The 26,012-nt window shown below is 41.8% G+C and overlaps 1 protein-coding gene across 1 annotated transcript in view; it reads left to right on the plus strand.

Annotated features, from left to right (window-relative positions):
• The first annotated feature begins 315 nt into the window (after positions 1–315).
• Positions 316–26,012, plus strand: part of LOC308113714 (scavenger receptor cysteine-rich type 1 protein M130) — a 32,384-nt gene continuing 6,687 nt past the window's right edge. The window contains exons 1-18 of the mRNA XM_080470158.1: positions 316–482; positions 1,607–1,918; positions 2,009–2,110; positions 4,514–4,723; positions 8,046–8,228; positions 9,157–9,311; positions 10,443–10,596; positions 10,726–11,028; positions 12,005–12,310; positions 15,185–15,481; positions 16,524–16,829; positions 17,059–17,355; positions 19,301–19,576; positions 21,194–21,375; positions 22,963–23,071; positions 23,172–23,312; positions 24,314–24,409; positions 25,272–25,406. Coding sequence (XP_080326284.1) covers positions 425–482; positions 1,607–1,918; positions 2,009–2,110; positions 4,514–4,723; positions 8,046–8,228; positions 9,157–9,311; positions 10,443–10,596; positions 10,726–11,028; positions 12,005–12,310; positions 15,185–15,481; positions 16,524–16,829; positions 17,059–17,355; positions 19,301–19,576; positions 21,194–21,375; positions 22,963–23,071; positions 23,172–23,312; positions 24,314–24,409; positions 25,272–25,406 — 3,622 coding nt within the window. The 5' untranslated portion in view covers positions 316–424. The remainder of the gene's footprint in view (positions 483–1,606; positions 1,919–2,008; positions 2,111–4,513; positions 4,724–8,045; positions 8,229–9,156; positions 9,312–10,442; positions 10,597–10,725; positions 11,029–12,004; positions 12,311–15,184; positions 15,482–16,523; positions 16,830–17,058; positions 17,356–19,300; positions 19,577–21,193; positions 21,376–22,962; positions 23,072–23,171; positions 23,313–24,313; positions 24,410–25,271; positions 25,407–26,012) is intronic.

Genomic DNA, 26,012 nt, shown 5'->3' on the forward strand with positions numbered 1-26,012 from the left:
ATTTTTAGGGTGGAAACCAGAGAAAACCCACCAAACCCCTTTCAGACAGGCAGCAGACTCACTTGATAGAGTTTCCTCCTTCTTTCACTTCTCTGGTTTCCTCCAGTCACTAAGTGTCAAGCTCTTTTCCAGAATGAACTCTTTCACCTCCAGGGATTCAGGAATTCAGGGTTCAGCTTCACCCTGATCTTATAATATAATCAGACAAATTATGCAGAATTTTTGCAGTTTTGAAGCTCATTAGATACCACGTTGATTTTAGCAGTATTGAATCCGTTCTGACTATTTAAGTATCTCAGTTTTCTTTCACCTTGGGGGGAGCAGTCTTGAGCTGGACTGCAGTATTCGGTGCTTGTAGTTTGCAGTATAAAGCTGAGCACATCACTGTTTCTGTGTCAGTCTGCTGTCACGACCTGTGGTGACGATGTGGTTCCTGCTGCTGCTCCTCCAAGGCGCTCGCATCCAGACGGTGACCTCCGAAGGCAAGTGACACCCCCAAAAGGCTTCCAGAAGGTTTCACTCTGGAGAAAATATTGGTGTAAATGTGAGACGGCTTTGGAGGTAAACTCCTCCAGATATCGCTTGACAGCAAAAATGTAACAGAAAAGATGAGAACATCATTTGTGAATTTTAAAATGTGCTGGTTAAATAATTGTTTAACCTCCTAATACCCAAACTATATTTGTGCTGTGCTCTCGTCCACATATGTGGACGTCATGTTGTTGGAGGTTAATTTACTGAATCAATACACCAAGGATGATTCTTTTTTTTTATTTATAGATTGTGATATGATAATTTCACCATTTTCTACTATCCGTGAAAATTACAAAAGTTTGATTTAACTTAGTAATTTTTACAAATAATCATTCAGATTTTCCAAAAATGAGGTAAAGGTACATAGCATGACACATAAAAAGGTAAACCAATGAACCTTTCTATTTAATATCATTCAAAAAAAAAAAAACACCTTTAATTCCTGTAATATGAAAAATAATTTAAAAAAAGAAGTTGCATATATATAAACATACTTTGTTTTGTAACAATTTTAAACTTGATTCCTGATTTGAGCCGACTCGTATCAAAACAAATGTTTAATTAAAAAAGTTACATTTAATATTTTTTTAACTAACTAAATATTAGTTTATGGACATTATAACAATATATAACATCTTTATTTTTCTATAAGTTGAATGAAATTGATTGACATTCAGGCCAACTTTCTATTTTTCCCTGTTCATGAATATTCCTAAAACACTTTTTATTTTTTTACCAAAACATAATGAACATGGACAAAGATATAGGCAGTATATTTCAGCATTTTTCGGACATATAGACGTTAATCATTTTTATTGTGCATATTTCAGGAATAATTTGTGGATTTTAACGAATCCTGCCAACTGCTTTTATTAAATCTTTATATAAAATCATGTTTTCAAATAAATTCCTAAATATTTTGTTTGTGGAAACGTTTCTATTCTAAGGAAAAAAAATAAACCAGCAAACTGAGTGTTGCATTATTTCCTCCACAAAGTAAAAATGTTAGAATGCTTTACGTTTTATTGTGAAATTTGAGTGAGGTTGAATGACTTTGCTGTTGACTGAGCAGCTGCTGTGAGGGTGATCCTGAAGGGTGGAGCCGGCCCCTGTGAAGGCCATGTGGAGGCCTACTACAACCACACCTGGGGCCACGTGGGGGACAATCCCTGGAACAGGAGCATCGAGGAGGTGGTGTGCAGGAGCACCTTCTGTGGGAAGCCCGTGGAAAACACCACGGTGAGCGTCCCCAAGCGCATGGACAAGGTCTGGCTCAATGATCTGAAGTGCTCGGGTCAGGAGAAAGACCTGCTGGACTGCTCCAGTCCTGGCCTGGGAATCAGCGTCCACCTAAGTCCCTATGTGAAAAAGATTCAGTGTTCCAGTAAGGTGTTTTTTTTTTTTTTTACTGATATTTCACACACTTTGAGAAACCCATGTTCTCCTCAGTGCTGTCACTCATTCACTCCTGCAGATAAGATCGAGCTCAGCCTGGAAGGATCCAAATGTTCAGGAGTCGTCCGGTACTCCATCAATGGGGGGTCAAACACCGGCTACTTCTGCAGCAATAACTGGGGTAACTGTGCATCACATGACATTACCGTAAAGAATATCTGTGTATTCATTTACTAAATTAATATGTGCCAAGACACTCTTAATAAAGAAAATTACCAATCGTACACTGTAAAAAAATATCTGTAGAAGTAACAGTGGAAAAAAAAAAAGAGTGAAATAGCAACAGTAAAACACTGTAAAATCTGAATCAGTGTAAATCAAGAAACAGTACATAGCTATATTTATTTTACAGGCATAACATGCAGAAAACCATTTTTAATGTTGAAATTCTAAAATGGAGGCCTTATACCATAATGTTATACATTGCATTGTTATGGTGCCTTCAACCACAGCTGCTAGTATTTTACCATGAAGTATACAAATTAATTTATTTTTACAGTGAAGCTAATATTAGATTAGTGGTTTTAATGCTGCTTACATGCAATCTGCTAACCCATATTTATGTATTACATTGAGTTTTGTTTTTCTTTTTTCTTATGACCTCTCACAAGTTCTATAATATCTAGACTCTTACTGCATACCATATAGTTCCTAACAGATCAGCAGCCCCCGTTTTCGAAGTTGTGGAGCGCACAAATAAAGAACAAACCTCACACACATCACAGCAGGTCCCCAAATGATATGGACTCGTGTGCGTGCGCGTGCGTGCGTGCGTGCGTGTGCGTGCGTGCGCGCGCGTGTGTGTGTGTGCGCGTGCACATGTGAGAACATAGGTTCATTATTTTTTACCCCAACAAACTGTATAAAATGTTTTCAGGCTATAAAGCCACATAACAAACCAATCCTTATAAAAACAAATGGCAGTGTTTTTTTTTGTTGTCGTTTTTTTAAAAGGCAAAACAGAAATAATTTACAGTCTTCAAAGTGACATACACAATAGAAAAAAAAACTAAATAAAAATGAAGCATGAATAGACAATTAAATTGACATATTCTCACACTAACAAATGAGTTTGTTAGTGTGTATGCTTTTTAATATAATCAATATCTTGTATTTGAAATGTGTTTAAGAAATACTTATATGTACATTACCATATAACTCTGCCCTTTATTAATTATGGAGGTGAAATGCTCGAACTGTTTAATCTTTAAGTTTATTAAGCTGGATATGACTGTGTGGGTGTGCACTCGTTCGCTGTATATATATTTATTGTATGTGTGCAAATGTACTACAAATATACAAATATCCTTTTTCAAATGTTTTAAATACAATATTAGTTACATTTCATGATTTGAAAACAGATTATTTTTCGAATAATAATTAGAATTAAAACATATTTTCACAAAAACAAAAATATATCTAATGTGTTACAAGCAAATTTATTTAGAAGCTACAAAAAAGACAAAGTTGGGAAAATCTGAAAAATAATGTTATTTTCTAAGTTTCATGAACAAAATTACAAAAAATTACAAAACCATGTTTTCACAAAAACACAGAATTATTTGTTAGAATTTATTTATTTATTGTCCTTTTTTTTCAAAAATGTGTGGTACAAAGCCGCTCTATTAATAAAATGTAGTTTTAAACATAGAAATTTGCATACTTAGCCCACATATTACATTAAAGTTTTAACAAAAAAATACATCATCAATTTATATAAATTTTTTTATTTGGAGAGACTAATGTACACATGCCAATGAAAACTGAACAATGTTATACGTTTGAATACGATTCTGCTAATTATAAATAAATACACTTTTTAAAAATCAATGTCAAGCATGTATATTTTTTAAGAAAAATCCTAAAACAAAAACACTTTTTAAATTTGCAAAGAGTAAAATTACACAAATGTAACAAAAAAAAGAAGCTTGGATTAAAAAGATTAAGTTTAGTGAAACAAAACATGGTCAAAGCAGACCTGAGTGAAATATTCTTAAAACTAAAATATTTTTACTAAAGCAGATTTTTAGTTCTAGCCAAGTGTGTATTTGAGTTCACTAATATGTGAACAAGTAACAAAGATTGATTGACTTATGTATTACTTGTAATTATTTGTAAAAAAAAAGAGTGACATTATATATATATATATATAAAAGGAAATCAGACAGAAAGAAATGAAGCAGAGCCTGCAAAAATCTTCACACATTCTTTACTTACAGGGAAAAAAATTTATAATTTATTGGAGTAAAGTCTTTTAAAAAGTACGGGTTTGTACTACAGTAAATGATACACATTGTTTCATTTATTTTGTCAATTAGTTTGTCTTGATGCAGCAGCTTAATGATGACGCACGCACACACACACACACACACACCCACAAAACACTGACGCCAGGCAGACTGTGTGTGTGTGTGTGTGTGTGTGTGTGTGTGTGTGTGTGTGTGTGTGTGTGTGTGTGTGTGTGTGTGTGTGTGTGTGTGTGTGTATCGGACCTGGAGCTCTCTGACTCTGCTCCGTCCTCCAGGGGAACATGAAGCCGACCTGCTGTGTCAGAGCCTGGACTGCGGTGCTTTCGCAGAGTTTCCGACCCCCGGGCGGTTTCGTTCATCAAACTTCAGCGAATCTCGGAAAATTGAGATCAAATGCCCCAGCCGTGACGTGACTCACCTGTGGCAGTGTGTCCACCAAGATTCACCTCCAGGGTGCCGGAGTCCTGCTGCTGTCACCTGCACAGGTAAAAAAATCAAACAAATCACAACACACGTCAAACACACCGAGGGCTGTCCACACGACAACGTCGTTTCATGTAACTGCATCGTTACCTTCGACCCTCTCAGCGACGTCACTGAGCAACAACAAAAATGCTCCAGATGGAGTTAATTGCTTTAATAAGGCTACATGTTAGATTTGCTGATTTATCAATTTTTGCATTCTCTGTTTCTTCTCTGTTTTTGGTGTATTTGTGTTACAGCACCACCTATCAGCCCGGAATATGCACTACATCATTTTGAGTAGTTTCCATGGTGTCACGTGGAAGCAGATGTTTCCTGTGTGGATAGGATTTTTATTTTTTTTAAAGAATGACGAGGAGTTAAAAAAAAAACATTGTTATGGGTGGTGTGGACAGGGCCTGAGGTCGCATGTAATCCTCACTCTGAATGTGTTGTCGAAAATCTACCGATGACCTTGTTTATGCAGAAAAACAACGAAAACATTTTCAAAGATGATGCAGACATCCATATAAATCCTGAATGTTCAGTTTAATGAAGACTCAACTCAAGACCCGTGAATACTAATAAGTTATCCATCCATCCATTTTCTTCCGCTTATCCGGGGCCGGGTCGCGGGGGCAGCAGTCTAAGCAAGGAAGCCCAGACTTCCCTCGCCCCAGACACGTCCTCCAGCTCTTCCGGTGGGACCCCGAGGCGTTCCCAGGCCAGCCGAAAGACATAGTCTCTCCAGCGTGTCCTAGGTCTGCCCCGAGGCCTCCTACCGGAGGGACATGCCCGGAACACCTCCCGAGGGAGGCGTCCATGGGGCATCCGAAACAGATGCCCGAGCCACCTCAGCTGGCTCCTCTCGATGCGGAGGAGCAGCGGCTCTACTCCGAGCTCCTCCCTGGTGACTGAGCTCCTCACCCTATTTCTAAGGGTGCGCCCAGCCACCCTACGGAGGAAACTCATTTCAGCCGCTTGTATCCGGGATCTCGTTCTTTCGGTCATGACCCAAAGCTCATGACCATAGGTGAGGGTAGGAACGAAGATCGACTGGTAAATCGAGAGCCTCGCCTTTTGTGCTTAGCTCCTTCTTCACCACGACGGACCGATACAGCGACCGCATAACTGCAGACGCTGCACCGATCCGCCTGTCGATCTCACGCTCCATCTTCCCCCCACTCGTGAACAAGACCCCGAGATACTTGAACTCCTCCACTTGGGACAAGGGCTCTCCACCGACCTGAAGGGGGCAAGCCACCTTTTTCCGGTCGAGAACCATGGCCTCGGATTTAGAGGTGCTGATCCTCATCCCAGTTGCGTCACACTCGGCTGCGAACCGCGCCAGTGCACGCTGAAGGTCCAGGTTTGATGAAGCCACCAGGACCACATCGTCTGCAAAAAGCAGAGACGAGATCCTGTGGTCCCCAAACCAGACCCCCTCCGGTCCCTGGCTGTGCCTAGAAATTCTGTCCATAAAAGTTATGAACAGAACCGGTGACAAAGGACAGCCCTGCCGGAGGCCAACGTGCACTGGGAACAGGTCCGACTTACTGCCGGCAATGCGAACCAAACTCCTGCTCCGGGCGTACAGGGACCGGACAGCCCTTAGCAAAGGGTCCCGGACTCCATACTCCCGGAGCACCCCCCACAGGACGTCCCGAGGGACACAGTCGAACGCCTTCTCCAGGTCCACAAAACACATGTGGACTGATTGGGCGAACTCCCATGAACCCTCGAGTAGCCGGTGGAGGGTATAGAGCTGGTCCAGTGTTCCACGACCTGGACGAAAACCGCATTGTTCCTCTTGGATCCGAGGTTCGACTAACGGCCGGATCCTCCTCTCCAGTACCCTGGAATAAACTTTCCCAGGGAGGCTGAGGAGTGTGATCCCCCTGTAGTTGGAACACACCCTCCGATCCCCCTTCTTAAAAAGAGGGACCACCACCCCGGTCTGCCACTCCAGAGGCACTGTCCCCGACCGCCACGCAATGTTGCAGAGACGTGTCAGCCACGACAGTCCCTGCACATCCAGAGACTTAAGGAACTCAGGGCGAATCTCATCCACTCCCGGTGCCTTGCCACCGAGGAGCTTAGCAACTACCTCGGTGACTTCAGCCCGGGTAATGGACGAGTCTACCTCTGAGAACCCAGCCTCTGCTTCCTCAGCGGAAGACGTGATGGTGGGATTGAGGAGGTCCTCGAAGTATTCCTTCCACCGCCCGACGACATCTCCAGTTGAGGTCAACAGCTCCCCACCTCCACTGTAAACGGTGTTGGTGAAAAACTGCTTCCCCCTCCTGAGGCGCCGGACGGTTTGCCAGAATTTCCTCGGGGCCGACCGATAGTCCTCCTCCATGGCCTCCCCGAACTCCTCCCAGGCCCGAGTTTTTGCCTCCACCACGGCCCGGGCTGCGGCCCGCCTGGCCTGCCGGTACCCGTCAGCTGCCTCAGGAGTCCTATGAGCTAACAGCGCCCGATAGGACTCCTTCTTCAGCTTGACGACATCCCTTACTTCCGGTGTCCACCACCGGGTTCGGGGGTTGCCGCCACGACAGGCACCAGAGACCCTGCGACCACAGCTCCAAGTAGCAGCTTCAACAATGGAGGTGGAGAACATAGTCCACTCGGACTCAATGTCTCCAACCTCCCCCGGAATCCGTGAGAAGCTCTCCCGGAGGCGGGAGTTGAAGACTGCGCGGACAGAGGGCTCGGCCAGGCGTTCCCAACAGACCCTCGTGACACGTTTGGGCCTGCCGAGTCTGTCCGGCCTTCTCCCCGTCCAGCGCATCCAACTCACCACCAGGTGGTGATCAGTTGACAGCTCTGCCCCTCTCTTTACCCGAGTGTCCAAGACACGTGGCCGGAGGTCAGATGACACGACCACAAAGTCTATCATTGACCTCCAGCCTAGGGTGTCCTGGTGCCAAGTGCACTTATGGACACCCCTGTGCTCAAACATGGTGTTCGTTATGGCCAAACTGTGACTAGCACAGAAGTCCAATAACAGAACACCGCTCGGGTTCAGATGAGGGAGGCCGTTCCTCCCAATCACCCCTTTCCAGGTCACACTGTCGTTGCCCACGTGGGCATTGAAGTCCCCCAATAGAACAATGACTGTTGTCTCGGCCTACGGACCGAACAGCAGTACAGAGTACCCGACCTTCTTGGAGTCCCTGGGAGGGGTGCTGGATAGTGCTCCAACTGGGGACTAATAAGTTAACAATGTTGAAAACAAAAAAAGGGAAAGTAAATTCAGCTCCAGCGCTCCACTAACTTGTAAATCGGTTCAGTAATTTGTGTGACCACACGCGCTGAGATTGACAGAAGTGGTTTGCACAGGTCACACGAGGCTGCAGCTCACAGGAAATTCGTCCAACGTGTGCTCTGGACGGCTGGAGAGAAGAAGAGGCACCAAGTGGATCCCCGCCAGCGACAACAACGCCAATCCTAATCTGAGGTGCCAGCAAATGGACTGCGGGGCTTTTGGCAGCGTCGGCCCGGACAACCAGCTGACGTGTTCAGGTAAATTAGTCGAAAGAAAAAAAACACGAAAAATGTGTAATTTCTTTAAAACGGGCATCTTCATTCATTTATTGTAGGGGCATCATCATTAATGTAAGTGACTAAAGTATATATTGGGGTTTATCTTTTGTGTTTCAAATTCAGTGATGCCGGTAACACGTTATTCTCATGTGACCACTTTTTTCAGTAACGAGTAATCTAACGCGTTACTATTTCCAAGCCAGTAATCAGATTAAAGTTACTCCTCCCAGTCACTGTGCGTCACTATTGTAGCGTCCAGCAGGACGAGTTTCTTCTCTGGAAAGCTGTTTTATTACTGAACAAAACCAGGCCACTCTCACACACACACACACACACACACACACACACACACACACACACACACACACACACACACACACACACACACACACACACACACACATTTCTGCAACGCTCACCTGACCCGCCTCCTTCTCCACTCTCAGCCAATCACAGGCCAACTCGCTCTAACGGTGCATTCAGGTGACACAAAGGGATCAGAACCAACACAACATCATCAGTAAACCTAAAACATTGTAACTATAACACGACTGCGGAGATGTTACACTAGTTTTGTAATTCTCCTGAGTGAAAAGATATATTGGCATGAAGCCCCGCCCCCCTTTTTTGGGGCAAAACCAGCTGTAATTTTTATGTTGAGACGGTAGGGGGGGGAGGGGTTGCCGGTGGCTGCTGAAGGTAACTAAACGGTAACTTGAAATGTTACTCAGTTACTTTAAAAACAAGTAATCAGTAAAGTCACCAAGTTCCTTTTTAAAGGAGTAACTAGTAATCGGATTACTTTTTTCAAGGTAACTGTGGCAACACTGTTCAAATTAAAAGGCTGAAACTGGCATAAGAAGACTGTGGTTTGAGCTCTCAGATAACGGAACTGATTTTCTTCCAGACAACATCAGCATAGTTCTGATGGACGGTGGCCAGGAGAGTAAGTGCTACGGCACGGTTCATTTCAAGAGAAACGACTCCATTTCCCAGGTGTGCGCCACCAGCTGGACGTCGGCGGAGGATAAGGTGGTGTGCAGGGAGCTGGGCTGTGGAAAGGTAAGTTTGCAGCGTTAACCTCTGCACCACTCAGAACCAACAGCAAAGATTTCAGGGTTTTAATTTAGTTATTTATTTTTTATGAATTGTGGCTTTGAGTTTGCTTGAAATTTCTTTCTTTCTTTTTTTTTCCCCAATTAATTTTTATTAGAAAATCTTATTTCTCCCTTTTTAGCTAATAGACTTTTTCACATAAGGATGTGTAGTACTCACAATAGAATAATAGAAATTTAGATGGCTACAGCATTATTTCATATTTAAAGTCAACTTGTAAAATGAAGCCGGGAAATGTGTCATAATGCGCCTTCAAAAACACACACAAAAAATAGTAATGTTTAAATAACAATATTTTGAAAAGACACCCAAAATAGGACAATGAATACACAATTTGATGTATTTATACTTTTGTTATATTTATGTCTTTTATTTATGTCAAAATGAATAATGTCATTCTTCTACTCTCAAGCATCATTATGCATCGACCCCGAAAGTTTTCAAGAACTGACAGGAATTGCCGTGCTCTTTTACGCGGCGTCATGATGTACTGCGCGCCACTACTAATCACTGCTTTTTCTCTCACGTGTGCTCACGATTGAAATAAAACTCAGCTGCACTGTTAGTTTTCATTTCACCAATATGCTAAACTTACGAAGTAGTGCCAAATCGACCAATTCCCGACCCAGACCACAGCATGCACAGACGCCTGCTGACGATGATGATGATGATGATGATGATGATGATGATGATGATGATGATGATGATGATGATGATGATGATGATGATGACGAGGATGATGGCTGCATGTCTTTGGCAATGAAACACTCCAGTGGTTTGGTTGTAGTTTTGGCCCTGTCTGAGCCACCAGTTACACTTTCCTAATTCAATTCTTTCCTTCTTGAACTGTCTATTGTCTCACTTGGGTGATGTCTCTGCAAGCCCCCCGACATGTTGGACGTGTTGCCACTACCGCTTTGAACAGTGTTTGGACACAGTGGCCGCTCGTCCACTCCGCTTTCCATAACTGCAACACACACGCCTCCACAACTGTCTGACTGAAAAGAATCTTCGCACTGTGGCCACACGCGTTGATTGTGAATCAATCCATCAAACTATTAAAATATTTTTTTCCAGGTAGTTCAGAGTAATAACAAATACCTCGACCATCCTGGACGTGAGGGTATAGATTATGTGGAGTGCAAAGACAATGAGTCCTCGCTGTGGCACTGTCACGCTCGTCATGGCAGAGACGTCGATTGTTGGGTCACACCTTACATCATCTGTTCAGGTGAGAATTGTCTTGATTGTTTCTTCCTTTTGTAAATAACTACTCCGAGCTTTAAGGTGTTGGAGATGGTTAAGATGATCGAAATCACGGATGACTCATTTTTCCGTTTCCCCTGCTGTCACGATCCAGAGAGTGTGGATGTGAAACTGGTGGATGGTCATGAAAGATGTGCTGGCACACTGGCAATTCACTACGAAGGCCAGTGGAAAAGAGTCACCAACTTTGGATGGAAATTAGAATACGCAAATGCTGTTTGCCAACAGCTGAATTGTGGCAATGCACAAAATCGAGGAGAATTTGGCAAATTCAGTCAAGATACTGGTACTCCACTGACTGTACAATGCCAGCCACAAATGCAGAGAATATCTGAGTGTACTTTCACCGACGGATTCCTGCTCCGAGACGCTGAGGTGGTACAAATCACTTGTGAAGGTGAGTTCTGTTCTTGCATCACTGTGTATGATTATGATCCGGTCCATTTGCAAGCCGACCCGAGGAGCATGGCCGACATAGCCACTGTGGTAGCAGAGCTGAAACCGCTTTGTTCAGATTTTGGACTGAAATTGGACGAAATAAGCAGTAACCTCAGAGAAGTTACAAATGCTATTGCAGGCTAACTCTGCTGGATCAAATGTCTTGGCAATTAAGTTGCTGTTGTTGGACAAACAAGTCTTTGCCTCCTCTTGATATTTTGACAACTTCATTTACATTCTGTCTTATTTTTTGTGTCGGAAAAATTGCTTTAGCTGATCCGGATCAAACAAGTGAACGCTTCTCCACTTGAAAACGTGGCTCTCGCTTCTCAATGTGAATGCGTCAGGGACTATCAGTGGATTTCAGGTGGACGGAGTTAGAGGATGTGACCTACAGCCGCAGTGCATTTTGTGTAGTTCATAAACAGAGCTAACGGCGCAAATCCGAAGAAGCAGACGTAGAAAGAAAAAGTTGGAAAATATCTTGCGGGCAGACGTGGAGTAGTGAGGAAGAAGTACTGAGAAAGGCGCTTATATCTGATCTGAAGACTATATATCACAGTTGTTTGTGGCTACTCATTAGCCACAAGCTAATTAGCCCATTGAGCCACTACCGGCTAAAGGGGCGGGATTTCCGCTCTGGGTCCGGACCAATCAATGAACATGTTCCTTCTTTGACATGCATTTCTTCCTCTCTGGTGTGAAAGCACCTTCAGTGACATCTCTTGGAGAAGTCACCTCCACTTGGAGAGCTTACCCTCCATCTTTTCCATGACGGTATCCTAGTTCTTTTGAACAAAACCTTATTTACTGACAGATTCCCATATTGTTGTCTTATATTCCAGCGTGTGCTTGCTTCTTTCCTACCTGCTAGCATGAGATTGACGTTTGAGTTTCAGTAGCGTGTTTGTCACAGTTTTTCTTTTGTCCGTCAGCGCACAAGGTGGTCTTTCTGCGAGGAACGCATCCGTGTTCCGGCGAGGTCATGATAGAGGACATGACCAAAACCTACCAGCTCTCCGGTTCCATGCTGTGGAACCAAGAGTCTGCAGATGCAGTGTGTCGACAGATGCACTGCGGAACCGCCGTAGACTTTATCTCCAAAGCCCGAGGTGATGTGACTGAGGACATTTGGAGAACTGCTTACAAGTGCTCATCCACCGATAAGAGCCTGTTTGAATGCAACGAAACAAAACTTTCATCTGAGGACCTCAACACCACTGCCTCCGTCACGTGTTCAGGTATGTGATCGTGCTCATACAAAGCTGGATGATGCAAGATGTCCATGATGCAATAGCAACAGACTCGTCATCTGACAACCACGATGTCTCACCATCCTTTGTACAGCATCTGGAAATTAAAAGCACACTGAACAAAGATAATTATACTGGAACTATAACGGGCACTCAGTAGAGCACATACCTTCACCAACGCCACATTTGTCACCATGGAAAATCATGGATTACAAGGTTATATGATCCACCACACCACACCACTCCTTCCATCATTTGTCATGTTTGTTTGAATTGCTTCATGTTATCACTGTTTGACACACATTTTAGGATTTCTGTGTGAACCCCCCTCTCTGACTTTGACCCCCAACCACTAACTAGGATAATGACGTCAATGCATCAGGTGGCATATCAGAGGAAAACTGATATTTCTGGATAGGAACTGAAAAATTTGCCGTTGGGTTGACATCAATCGGATTAAAACTGACCGCGTCATGACCAAACACATTTATGACCTAAATGACCTGATCCAGACCTTGACCTTTGACCAAATCGCTCATCCTTGGATGTAGATAAATCATCCATGAAAATTTCATGCGATTCGGATCAATATTTTTGCGAAACGTTGTTAACATACATACATACATACATACATACATACATACATACATACATACATACAAACCAATAAAGAAATAATTACACGTGGACAAAAATACAATACGTAAGAGCTATCTCATGTAAAAAGTGAATGTATGTTTTGGTGAAATGACTATTTTCACTAAAAAGGAGTGAGAGCCAAGCCAGTACCAACATTGAAGTCTTTATCAGCGATGATGTATTTCATGTTTTTGTAAACTTTCACTGTGAAAGAAGTGACTGCCCCCTGACCCCCCATAGCTTTAACTGTGTTGTACACAAACAGTAATGTAAGTGGATGTAAAAATGAATGTGTATCTGGTCATTTTGTTGATGTTCAGGCCCTGAAAGTATTTTGGTTTAAGTAGGTTTATAAAAATGACTAAGGTACAAAGTGAAATGGCAAAAAACTTCGGAAACAACCAAAACAGGTAAATAAAAAAAAAAAAGCTCCATGGATCTTAAATTCTACTCTAAAGCCGCGGACCCACCGCACTTTTTACGAAGTGACGGAGCGGGGCGTTATGGATTTTTGTGTGGTCTCACCGAAAAATGTGTGTTTGGTACAGAAAAAACTGCGACCACAGGCTACGATTTTCTGTCACCCCTCTGTTGAGGTACCTCGCACTGAGGAACGGGACTGTGAGGACTCTCATACTGCCTGCAATATTGCCCGCAATATTTAAATATTTCATTGGCCGTAAACCCTCCTGTTTTTGTTTACATACGCCGCTTTGCGCTCACTGGTTGTTTTGTTAACCGGGTTTCTTGAAACGTCGGCGGGCAACACAACATCGCCGTCTTTCAACGAGGTGCAGACGCTCCTCTCAGGAGGAGGAGGAGATTCAGCAGGAGCTGGACGCTACTGTTCACAATGACAAAGTTTATGCTGTGTCACAGAGAACGAGGCTCAAGGCTTTACTCGGATGGCCGTGGAGTTGTGGCCGGGTGAAGCCGGCCACAACTCCCGCCGACTGCTTCCGCGTTCTTTGCCCAGACGATGCGTCCCCGCGTTGTTCACAACCCCGCCTACATTTTAACCGTACTTTCTGTGGTGGGACTGCGCAACAGAGTTTGGCCTGGGCGCGCTTTGCCGTACCGTACCCTCCTGCTCCGGCACGTACTGCGCGGTGGAACCACGGCTTCATATATTTTAGGATAACATGCCTTTCACCGATACTTGTTCAGTTTGTTCTGGTAAAATATTTAATGATGCCGCTTGTTCACAAATGTTTTCTAATCAATGTCAGAGGCCATCGCAGAACAGCATTAATCATACATAACAGGATTAAATAGATACTGAGATTAAAATTCACTCTCTTTTTAATAATCATGTGACTTCTGAAAGCACTTGTTTGGACTGGATTTTATTGACGGGGCTCAGCGTAAAGGGGGGCTGAATAGTTTTGCACGCCACACTTTTCAGTTTTTTTATTAGTGATAAAAAAATCTTTAAAACCATGTATCATTTACCTTAAACTTCACTATGTGTTGGTCTTACACAGGGGTCTGAAGCTTTCACAATATGTCATGTTATTGACATGACAACTTTAAAAAAAAAAAAAATTCATTAATTTTTAATTTTTAATTAATTTCTGAAGTGGCCAAAAAGCATAAAATGACTAAAGCAGGAAAATCCATGAAAAAAATTACTACAAAAGGTAAAAAAGTATGAAAGTATTTTCTAAATTGTAGTTTCACCCCATGAATGCAACCTACAAAGGTTTTCTTTCCTTTATTCCAGATCATTAACAAGCTTTGCGGCTCTTGACTCTATTTGGTAGAAAACTGTGGAAACTGGGCGAGCACATGAAATCCACTATAAAATTTTGGGCTGTCAAGTTGAAAGAGAGGAATACTTTTGCAAGCCACTGAGTAACAGGTTTGCTTCTTGCCAGCTAAATGCCACATTTGTTGATTAATCGTGTCCATCTTTGCAGACAGTGGTGACAAATCCAACACATATTGACTCCTTTTGGGGGAAAGCTTTTGAGAGTGTATAACTGTGGAAGGTGAAGATTATAAAATCTATTTTCCATTGTTCTGTGTGTCTAGGTCTAACCCACACACACACACGAAAACTAAGAGGTGATGTTTCTTTGTCTGATTTGCAAGAATCCAAAACACCCTGTTGAGGGCCAGGTGGTTGAATGTACAGCATGTTGCCTGTAAATTCCTCCACTATCCACTTTCCACAAACTTCTTCGTGCCTTTTGCCATTTGTTTTGTGGATTTCCACATCAGGAAACCGGAATGTGAGCCTGACCCATGGCTGTTGGGGACGGGTCGTCGTCTGCTCCGAAGGAGAATGTGGCGGCGTGTGCGGAGACACGTGGACGCCCAACAAGTCTTCGATGCTCTGTGAAAGTCTCGGCTGCGGCAGAGAACTGAAAAACCTCACATCACCAGAGAGCGGCAATATTAAGTTTAAGACCCTGCAAACGACCAGAAACACCACTGACCTGAGCCACTGCAACCTCGTCCAAAATGAGAAGAACGACCACTCCTGCGACCGAAACCCAGCCTACGTTGTTTGCTCAGGTAAAAGATTGTGTGATTGTACAGTAAAGTCCTACAGTTCAGCTGATTTTGTTACTTTAACACAGCAGTGGCATTCGTACAGTGAACAGTTTGGGAGTTTCTTTCACTTTCTTGTTTCCTATCAATATTAAATCGATGCTATTGATGGAATATGTCACTATAAAGTTGTGCTAAATCTAGGAGAGCTGTTACTTTGAGAAAACTATGAAAATGCACAATGCCTGTTTCCTACAAATGATGGAGTTTTTGGACTTTTTTTCTCTTACTCCCAATCATTGCACACTTTTTTAAAAGTTTTTTTTGTAATACATGTCGCATTGCAGACTTTCAAAAAACAAGAAGCTGAATATCTGAGAGTAATTTTATTGTCTACATAATTTGCCATTCAGTTCAATTTTTTTTCAATAATTCACCACAATTCTTCATATGTTTTACATGTTTGCGGCTTATCTTCAGTATGCAGCTCATTCTTTTCAAAGGATGAGTCGATCAGCCGTTGAACACAATTTTCTGCGAAAATACTCGTTCACAGTTGTGTAGCACAGAGCAAACCTACATGAAGCTGCATTAAAAAAAACACTACATGTATTTGTAGTTTGTATGAGCCTGTGTTCGTACTCGGTAGCTTCTGAAACAATAACTTGTGAGCCCTTAAACTGACTTCACCTAAATACAAAAGTTTCCATAAACCCACCTCCTCCAAAACTTTCAGCTTTGTAAAACCAAAATCTTTACTTGTGGTACATACATATATCTTGTATTAATCTTAACCGTGTGACCATCAGCATAGGCTATTCAAAATAATCTTTATTTTTTTTTGCTGTATTTTTCTTTCAAAAAGTCACCAAAGCTTGAAAATGTCTTTCATTAACATCATTGCATTTAAACTTTCCAGTGTAAACCGTTTACTCAGTTTTCCAAAATTAGACCAAATGTGCAAAAAAGGATTAAAAGCATCACATTTTTTAAAAACGTTTAAGTAAATTTCTATTCTTCTCGTTTGATGTATTCATTTTCAATAGTGTCATATTTTCTCTTGCAGAAAGCGTCAAGACGAGATTTGAAATGACCAGAGACAAGTGTTATGGAAACGTGGTTGTGGACTACGAGGGGACGTCGGTCCCAATCTGCACGGAGGCTCTGAGTAACGTCACAACTCAAAACGTCATCTGTAGGGAGCTGAACTGTGGCAGGGCTCTCAGAACTCGGCGCTACTTTGGACCGATGCAAGTCAGTCCTTCAGCCGTGTCGGAGGTGAAGTGTCTTACAGGTTCGGCCGGCTCCTTATCGGCATGTACCATGAGCCCTCAGAAGACCAGCTGCAATTATGAAGGCCTCGAATGTTCTGGTAGGTTCAAGACTTTCTCTGTCAACATCTTTTCATGGATTACGCAAAGACATGTATCGATCTTGACAATGAACCCTTCATTTATCTGTGAAGACTATTGACCAAAAGGGAACCAGACTTGCTGAGAGAAATTCAAATCCAATCCAAGGCCTTTCCCCTCATAAGTGAAATATCTTCAACCAGTGCAGTTGCTTTTGTAATCAACTCAACTTCCTGTTGCCTGTCTTAGACTGGAGGACGATGAGCTTCCAAGAGACCTGCAGCGGGGAAGTTTTTGTTTTCTCCGAGGGAAAAAAACACCTTGTTTCCTCCGAAGGCTGGAACGACACGGAGGGACAAAGACTTTGCGAGGACATGATGTGTGGCAGCTTCAAGTCAATGGCGGAAAGTCTGCCGAACCGGGATGAGGTCAATCCTTTCTGGAACAGAAGCTTCAGTTGTGGTGGTAAAAACGTCAGTAATATCTGGGACTGCGAGACCCAAGACCCACCGGCAGAGATGAAAAAGCTCTTCATCAAATGTCAAGGTAAGATCGTACCTGGGTTTTTACAAAAAATGGACATTTCCCACTCGACCTTTAAAAAAAATATCTTCATTTACACGGGCAGCATATACAGTCGTTCAGAGCGGCTATGAGCAGCCAAACCTGTAGGGGGCAGTGTAGCAAGAAGCATGAAGCCATAACAGCTAATCAGAATCCTGGAAAAAAAAACACCACGTCATGAATTGCGACGTAAATATCCGCCTACCCACTTTTAGATGCAATCAGCGACACAGAATTTATCCAGATCTCTACTGTGGCCGGAGTTTTCAGGAATTATCGTTAGTGGTGAGTCGTAGCTGCGTTTATGTGTAAATGTGAGGCCCAAACGCAGAGAAATATCAGTTTTTTCAAATACCCGGGTTTGTGTAAACGTGGCCTAAGATAGTATAGATTTTCGGCTGGAAACTCACCAAGACTGTGTCAAAACAGGACAATGCCAGTGACATCACAAGTCTACATTGTATGGTTTCTAAACATGGTTTTTGGCAGCAAGTCGTCCAGCCATCATTTGGTGTCTGGCCCCTGCTTCAGCACCCCTGAATCTAATGATGATTAGATTCACCAAGGTTGTGAAAAAGCCCAATAACAAGCCCCTCATTGCAATCAGGTGTGTTGCAACTGGGAGAGCGCTAAAACATGCAGGACAGGGACCCTCGAGGACCAAGGTTGGACACCCCTGCTCTAAAATATGTGTATGATGGCCATCACTACTTCTCACCATCTAGTTTTGCCTAAATTCATCTGTTTTTTGCCAAAATATAGCAAATTATCGGCTCGAGTACACAACTTGCAACTGACTTCCGGTTTAGTATTACGCACAGTACAGAGCAACGTGATTGGTCAATTCATACCGTGTGGTCTATACCTTTTGAAAGGCGGCTTCTGAATGGTTCGTAATTCTCTGACTCACCCTGACGCATTCAAATGGTGAAGCAGAGGGGAGGAAGTCGGATGTATTTTATTTAAAAAATGCTGAGGAATTATATCAGCAGAATCCACTCAGGTGGCACGAATTCTATAAACCTATGATCGATCAAATTTTTCATTTTCAAAATGATTGACAGATGTTGGATTAACTGAACATCATTCATGCGTTTCATTGAAGAATGAAATATTTGCTGTAAAAATGCTGATTTTGATAAGTATTGACAATCATCCTTGTTCCATCACCAATTTATGTGTGACTGTGATGTTCTAAAGTTTTGGGACTGAGCTATAGGAGGTCTGCAGAGAACAAATAAGATCTAATATTCAATTACAAACCAATAAGAGGAGAATAGAAACTATTTCAGAGTTCATATTTTACAGGTGTACATTGCAGATAGAAGCAATGTGTCAACTACAGGGCGCATAAACAAGTACATGTAGTGAAGTTTAGAGTGAGGTGAGTCAGGTACAGGTACAGGTACAGGTACAGGTACAGGTACAAGTGAAAACCATCACCAATGAAAATAAGAAAATAAATATTACCTTAAAAAAGAAAAATACAACTTTTTAACAAAGCAAGAAAGTATATTGGATGCATCAGCAAAAATGTCAAGGAGAAAAGGAAATATATTACTGTTAAGAAGCAAAATCAAGATGTCACAATGTAGAATTTCGTAGTCCAGAATGCATTAGAATACACCGTTATCCCTGGCACCCTCTATTGACCAGCTGCCACTGGTGATTTGTCAGGAAATGAAAGACCAGAACAGTAAATGCTAACGTAACATGCCAGTAAATGCTAGCAAGTACTTACTTCATACTCCCTTGTAAAATTGGCGTCACAAGTTGGTCTCTCTTTCCGAGCCACAACCGCATCCATATTCTCCTCCTTGTCATTTTCTGGGGCTTTCTCCCCAAACACATAAAAAAGTTGTCACTTTCACCATTTCAGTTTGAGTCCACTGCCCAATGTTTAACCGTCCTTTGCTTTCCTCCATAGATGGACCCAAGATCACCCTTTCCCAGCAATGTCACGGAGAATTGAGGATAGGCAACACGGCGGTCTGCAATAATGACTGGAAGGTTGAATATTCTCACATGGTTTGCCAAGAGCTTGAGTGTGGCAACGCCATAGTTGATGACGTGCAAGATAATCTGCCAGTTCCTGCGAAGGCGTACTACATCAGCTGCGACAAGCACCACTATGAACTCGGCCAGTGCAGGAGAGTGGAAGAAAGCTGCTCCAAAGAAAGCCTGGTATCTGTTAATTGTGTTGGTAAGGACCCAAGTGGCGCTTTTCCACGACACAGTTCCAGCTCGACTCGAATCGTCTCGACTCAGTTTTCCATTCCAATATAGTACCACCTCATCATGCGCGAGGTCGTCAGAGCTTTTCCAGGACACCGCTTCACTGTCTGGTGTTATCCGTGAGCGGCCATCAGCTTGGAGACCTCCCGATGCACTTTCTCATTGCGGGTCGCTCCGTCTAGCTCCGTCAAGCTCCGTGTAGCTCCGTCTAGCTCCGTCTAGCTCCGTGTAGCTCCGTCAAGCTCCGTCTAGCTCCGTCAAGCTATATCACTGATCTCCTTAAAAATCTTAGACCAAGTATAAAACTGTAGTGTGACCTTGAGATTATGTTCAAGGTCAGAGGTCTGCAACCTGTAGCTTGGGAGCTACAGCTGAAATTGCAACAAAAGGAAAAGATTTATAGGATTTTACAATGAAAAGCAGTCAAAATGGCAATAAATTACTTGATTTGGTTTAAAATGAAAAACATCCAACATTTCACAGGTTGGCGAAAGCAACTAAAACAGCTATGGAAGGTCTACAATGACTTAGATGATGAATGGATTTGACTTATATAGCAGGTTTTAAGTGCAGTCCCAAAGTGCTTTACATCGTTAGTCACATTAACACATTCACACACATTCACACACCAATAGATGGATAAAATAGCTAGAGCAACTACGAAAAGTAGTCTAGATATTCGCATAGAACAGAAATTCTGTATTAAAATAGCTATACAGCGTAAACAGCTAGAAAATGTAATCAAGAAAAATAAGCAAGTAAAATGGCTAAAAGAGTTAAAATATCCCAAAAGCTAAAATGGTTACTTCGGTAGTATTTGATAAAAATGTCAAAACAAACGATAAACCTGCTGAAACAACTTCAGAAAAGCCCACGTTTCGATGAAACATGAGCCTGTCCTTATTTCAAAGGTTAATATTTTGTTCCTAAAGTTATTTCTTCTCCAAACGTGACCGTTAGAAGTCAGTCACCGTCTGAACATGATCGTCTTCAGCATTTATCCAACCGAAATGGCATCACCAGTCAAACCAGGAGGAAGTACTTCACACCAGGCGGAAGGAAATAGGACCAGAGTAGCGCAATTATTAGATTGTTAGAAAAAAAGCACATGGTTATCTCAACAACAGCCCAGTCAAGGGAAATATGGATATTTGAAGTCAATAATTGATTTTTAAAACAGTTGTATCTCCAGGTAAGGCTCCATGAAAACTTTCACATATGGAAGATACTGTAGAAGTTTATCAAAATAAGTGATTTAATGGTATATCAAATAATCTTTGTCACAAACCCTTGAAATACAAGCTTTAAGTCCATTAGCTTAGCTTAGCATGATTCGGCACTTGTCTTCAAAGACAAACTTTATTTAACTTTATTGCTCACAATGTATGAAGGTTTACATCCTTGTTTATTTCCTTGTAAAAATAGTTTGAAATGTTGCTTTAGACAGACGCACGTTTGTTTTCCGTCGCGCTGGCACGATGAAGCCAAGTTAACGTTTGTCATATTTGTCAGAACAGAAAGCTAACGAGGCTACTTCCAGTAGCCGTCCCGTCTTCTCAACACGCTCTCTTCTTTGGTTCTGCAGACAGTATCAAATTCAACACCTCGCAGCACTGTGGCGGTGCTCTCAAAGTCAGATTTCATAAGGAATGGGAACGCGTGTGCATGCCGGAGGAACTCTCCCAGGAAATGAAGGAGAAACTGTGCAGGGAACTGAATTGCGGCGGCCACAATGCAGGGATAAAAACACGAAGGGAAACCAAGAAGGTGAATGTTTACTCTCCGTTCGGTTCATATGCCATATTTATGCATCACTCACAGGTCTCATTGGTTTTACAAGTTGCGGATTTTGTTTGAATCTTAAAGGAATTTCAAACAAGAAGCGATATCGTTTTTACATGGAAGTACAAGTTGGTAGAATTACTCTTGTATTAATAAAGTATATTAGAGAGAGAAAAAAAAAATAGAAAATCAATGTTGGGTTTTTCTTTAGGGCCACTGAAGAAAAACTAAATATCAGAGTTAAAAAAAAAAAAAAAAAAAACGATCCTCATGCACTTCGACAAAAAGTCGAAAATCAATGTCAAATTTTATTTATTTTTTAAATACAAACTAGAGACGTCTTTCCATCCCTCATTATTAGCCTGTGGATGCTGAAATAATCCCATTAGTTCACATAATTCTGACTATATTGGGTTGCTTACTGCTTCAGGACGTCTGATTTTACTCAGGATTTCTTGGTTTATCAATAATAAATTTTCTAAGCACCCCGGGATCCGTGTGTTTGTCCTTTGTACTCGACAAACTAACGTGACAGAGAGCTGCAAGCTGCACTGTCTCTGCAAAGTCCTAATACTGATGATAAGCGCGCTGTGTTTATGAGTTAAATCCTGTTCTGAAGCGTCGGTCCACCACTTCATTAAACTGCCTGCAATGCATTTTGTAGAAGCAGTTACACAAGCCGGCATGTGGATGGACCACAGGAGACGAACATTTCCACTTTGTAAAAAATCTCAACTTTGATTTTCCACTTTTTAGGAAGCGCATGAGGTTTTTTGGGGTTTTTTTAAGCTCCGAATTTTTTTTTCTTCAGTGGCCCAAATACTCTTCCGTGGTATTTCTATTCTATTCTATTCAGAACATTTTGGGCACATCAGACTGATCGTTCCAGTATTTTTACCTTAATGCTTTTTATCATGATAAAGCCAGATTTTAAATATCCATTAACGGAAGGCAATATTTTAGTAAATGTAGTATTTATGGTAACTTTATGATGGTTTTTAACAACAATCGTTGCATCACTCTAAAACTGGATGAGTTACATTAATTGAAGCCATTTGAAGACACAGACTGCCTGAAATCGCTTATTCATTGCAAATGATTTAATTTGAGTTCAGATAACGTGAGTATTGTTACAACTTTAGTAACGTACACTGTTTTAGGTTATTGAAAATACCAACACCAAATGTGTCCCATTGAGAATAATTAAGGAACAACATACATTTGAAATCAGATGAATTTCAAAAAAAGCTTGAGATATTCCTTTATGCTAATATATTAATATTTTGAATTTAGTTTTGTGCTTGAAACATTCTACATCTGCCATAAGGCATAAACATTTATTCAAGTGAACTCAATTCAGATGAGTGATGATGATGAAAATTGTTTTTTGTGTTAAATTACATTCTATGAATTTAATCTCAACTTCTTTTCAACATATTTCTGTTATTAAGGAGTGATATTAGGTTTTACACTGTACTTCAGTTTTGTTATTTGCATTTGAGATTGATTGATTGATTGATTGATTGATTGATTGATTGATTGATTGATCCTAAATGTTCCATTGCTTGGAAGGTGAAGTTGGAGGTGACCCTGCAGTGCAGCGAAGAAACCTTCGATATCAAGTACTGTGTTAAAAGACAGTCTTGTAAAAACTCCTTCCCAGCTGAGATCTACTGCAACAGTAAACAACTGTCACTATCAAAGTGTTTCTATCTAATAGATCCTTTTATTTTGATGCGTTTAATAAGATGGAGCTCTTGTCGTTCTGTGTTTCATTTCAGATTATGTGGAACAAGTTGTGCCTGCAGAAGCGGCGTCTGTCTCAGTGGGACTGATCATCGGAGTGGTGATTGTTGTGATCCTGCTGGGCGTCGTGATGGCTTTGTGCGTCATTAAAAGAGCCAAGAAGTCCAACAGCTTGTGTGAGTAGGGCTTTAAAATGAAACTCTGTTAAACAAAGGTGAAGCCAGTGCTCTTTGAATATCGCTTCCAGTGTAACATCACCAGCTGCAGCGTGCCGTATAGCAGAAATAAAGTCACATCTCGAGCACCTTATACAGAAAGAGAGTTTAACCCTTTAAAGTCCTTCTTGGCTGTTTGATCGAGAAACTCTGAAGGCACTATTTTTATTCAAGCTAAACCTATAACTTGATTAAATCATCTTGACCTACCAGTCTAAGCAAGTCATTCCAAATTTTTTTTTTTTTGGCGGGGGGGGGGGGGGGGGGGGGGTCTTTTTGCATTGCCTTTTTTTTTAAAAGAGCTTTTAGAAAAAAGCTCTTACATAAAGACGTCTTCAAGTAGGACGTCTTACAGGAAGATGTAAAAATGTTAAGGAGTAAGGAGGGAAAAGGACTTTTATATATACAAAATACTGAATATTGTGTGTAAAAACGTAGTTTTTTTAAAGAAGTTGTCCATAGTGTCAATAAAATTAAAATACTGTTTTTGTACATTTTTCCATCATTAAATCAGGGTGCACAGACTTTTGGTTATTAATTTGATCAATGCAACATAAAGGGCAGTTCTGCCTTTACATATACAAACTACACATGGAAAACTATGAGCAGGGTTCATCTTCATTTTGAAGGTTAAGAAGGTTTTGGTCTTTTCAAAATGTTAGATTTGATTGGTGGAGGGTAAACTGCCCTCTGGGTCCGAAATGTTGCAGACGTCTGATCTCATGGAAAGAAGAAGCTTTTGCCATTTTGACACAAGAGGGAGCTGTTTGTACACGATAAATCCATTCAGACAACCGTAGCGTTTAATCCAACCATACCCATGTTCATTACATCATTACATCTACCCTTAAATCTTCAGATTATTCAACCCTGTTTATATGTATATTGCGCCGCTTTCTTATTGACAACACAGCAGATGTTTTGCTCTGTGCTGGTAAACACATAACACTGTTTTCTTGTAGCGAGAAAGCTGTCAAACAAGGAAAAGGAGTTTGAAAGTGGCAGCTACGAGGATATGAAGCACGGCGACAGTGACATGGAAGACATCGGTCCAGACAGTGAGTCTAAAAACATTCATTCGTTCACCATTTATTCATTCCTCCTCATGCTTCACACAATCCTAACAGCGCTTAGCAAATATGTCAGCGCACGACAACCACAATCATTATGATCAGTGAATTAAAGCAATTTCAATTCAGTTGCATTCATCTTCAGCAGTGGTGCCGAACTCATTTCAGTCCAGGGGGTCACACACTGATCACTTTGACTTGATATGGGCCAGACAAAGAAAATGGCAGCATGAAATCTTTTGAAGACTATTTTCTTGTCTGACGTCAAATGTTTTGCTTTTGTTTGGTGCAACATCTCTCCAGTTACAACCTGATCAAAAGAGCAATTTCAACGTTGTGGCTTCTGGTGCAAAATGCAGAGAAAAAAAAAAGAGAAATAAACTAGATTCAACACTTAATTTATGGCATTTTGCAGCCTTCAGCATGCACTGGTAATAAAACAGAGGGTACAATCTCCTGTCAATAAATTAGCAGTTTGTATGGGCTGGATTGGATCCTCTGGTGCCCAGTTTTAGACCACAGCTCATCTATTTGATCCAGACACATGGGTCTCAAATCAATGTTCTCACGTCAATCTCAATAGAAAATGTGACATGAGCACGTTTAATGTTTGCTTGTTCCCCCTGAGCGCCATTCCAGAAATCAGAAATGCCATTTAATTGCTGCCATAAATTGCTTGGAGGTTTTCAATGTTATGGCCCTAAATAAATAAAAAATCCACCTGTGATGTCTCGAAAGCATTTGGAGGTGACAACATGGCTTTTTGCTGTTGTGTTGTGTCGTTGGCCCTTCTGGGCCTCCATATCATGAATACATAAATGTCAGGTAACAGTTTGTTTTTGTTTTTTAGCCTTTGCTGGTGCAGGATTCAGACCAGGCCCTGGGGTGATGACAGAACCTGACGCACGCAGCACTTCTTCTTACGATGACGTTGATGGAGCTGTTGAGTCCCAGCCGTTGACTCACGCGGACGCAGGCACAAGAGGTGTTTACCAACACAATACATTCAGGCCCCCGTTTACACGACAACGAATACGTAACCGCAAAACCTTCTTCACTTTTGGGGGGGGGTCTGTTTACACGACAGCGGTGCTCGGATCCACTGCAGCCTTGACTATTTCATACCGGCTCCCAAGGCAGAACATTTCTTTCACAGTCGCGATTCCCCCCCTGCAGAGACCGCCGGAGGCCACAGAGCGCAGTTACTGCGCATGCGCACACCGCCGAGGTAAATAGTTCCTTCTGCTCATGCGCGAGTAACAAACATGGTGGCCTCCATAATGGCATGACTCTCAGTCCGTATTCTAGGTTTATAGTCCATATTGGTAGTTTTATATTTGAGACTCAACTCTGACAGCATTAAATTCGTCATTCGTCCTTATGAATGTCAGGTTCTCTCGCTTTTGTTCACGTTTATAGCCTATTGTTCTCTGCACACATGTCGGTGTGGTTTCATAACACAAACTAAACCCAGCGCTTCTCTTTCACGGTCAAGGTGTTGTCGGATGAAATGTTGTCGTGTAAATGGGGCCTTACTCTATTACATTCAATCAATCAATCAATCAATCAACTTTATTTATATAGCACTTTT

The sequence above is a fragment of the Lipophrys pholis genome, assembly GCF_963383615.2.
Source record: "Lipophrys pholis genome assembly, chromosome: 8".
Lineage (NCBI taxonomy): Eukaryota > Metazoa > Chordata > Actinopteri > Blenniiformes > Blenniidae > Lipophrys > Lipophrys pholis.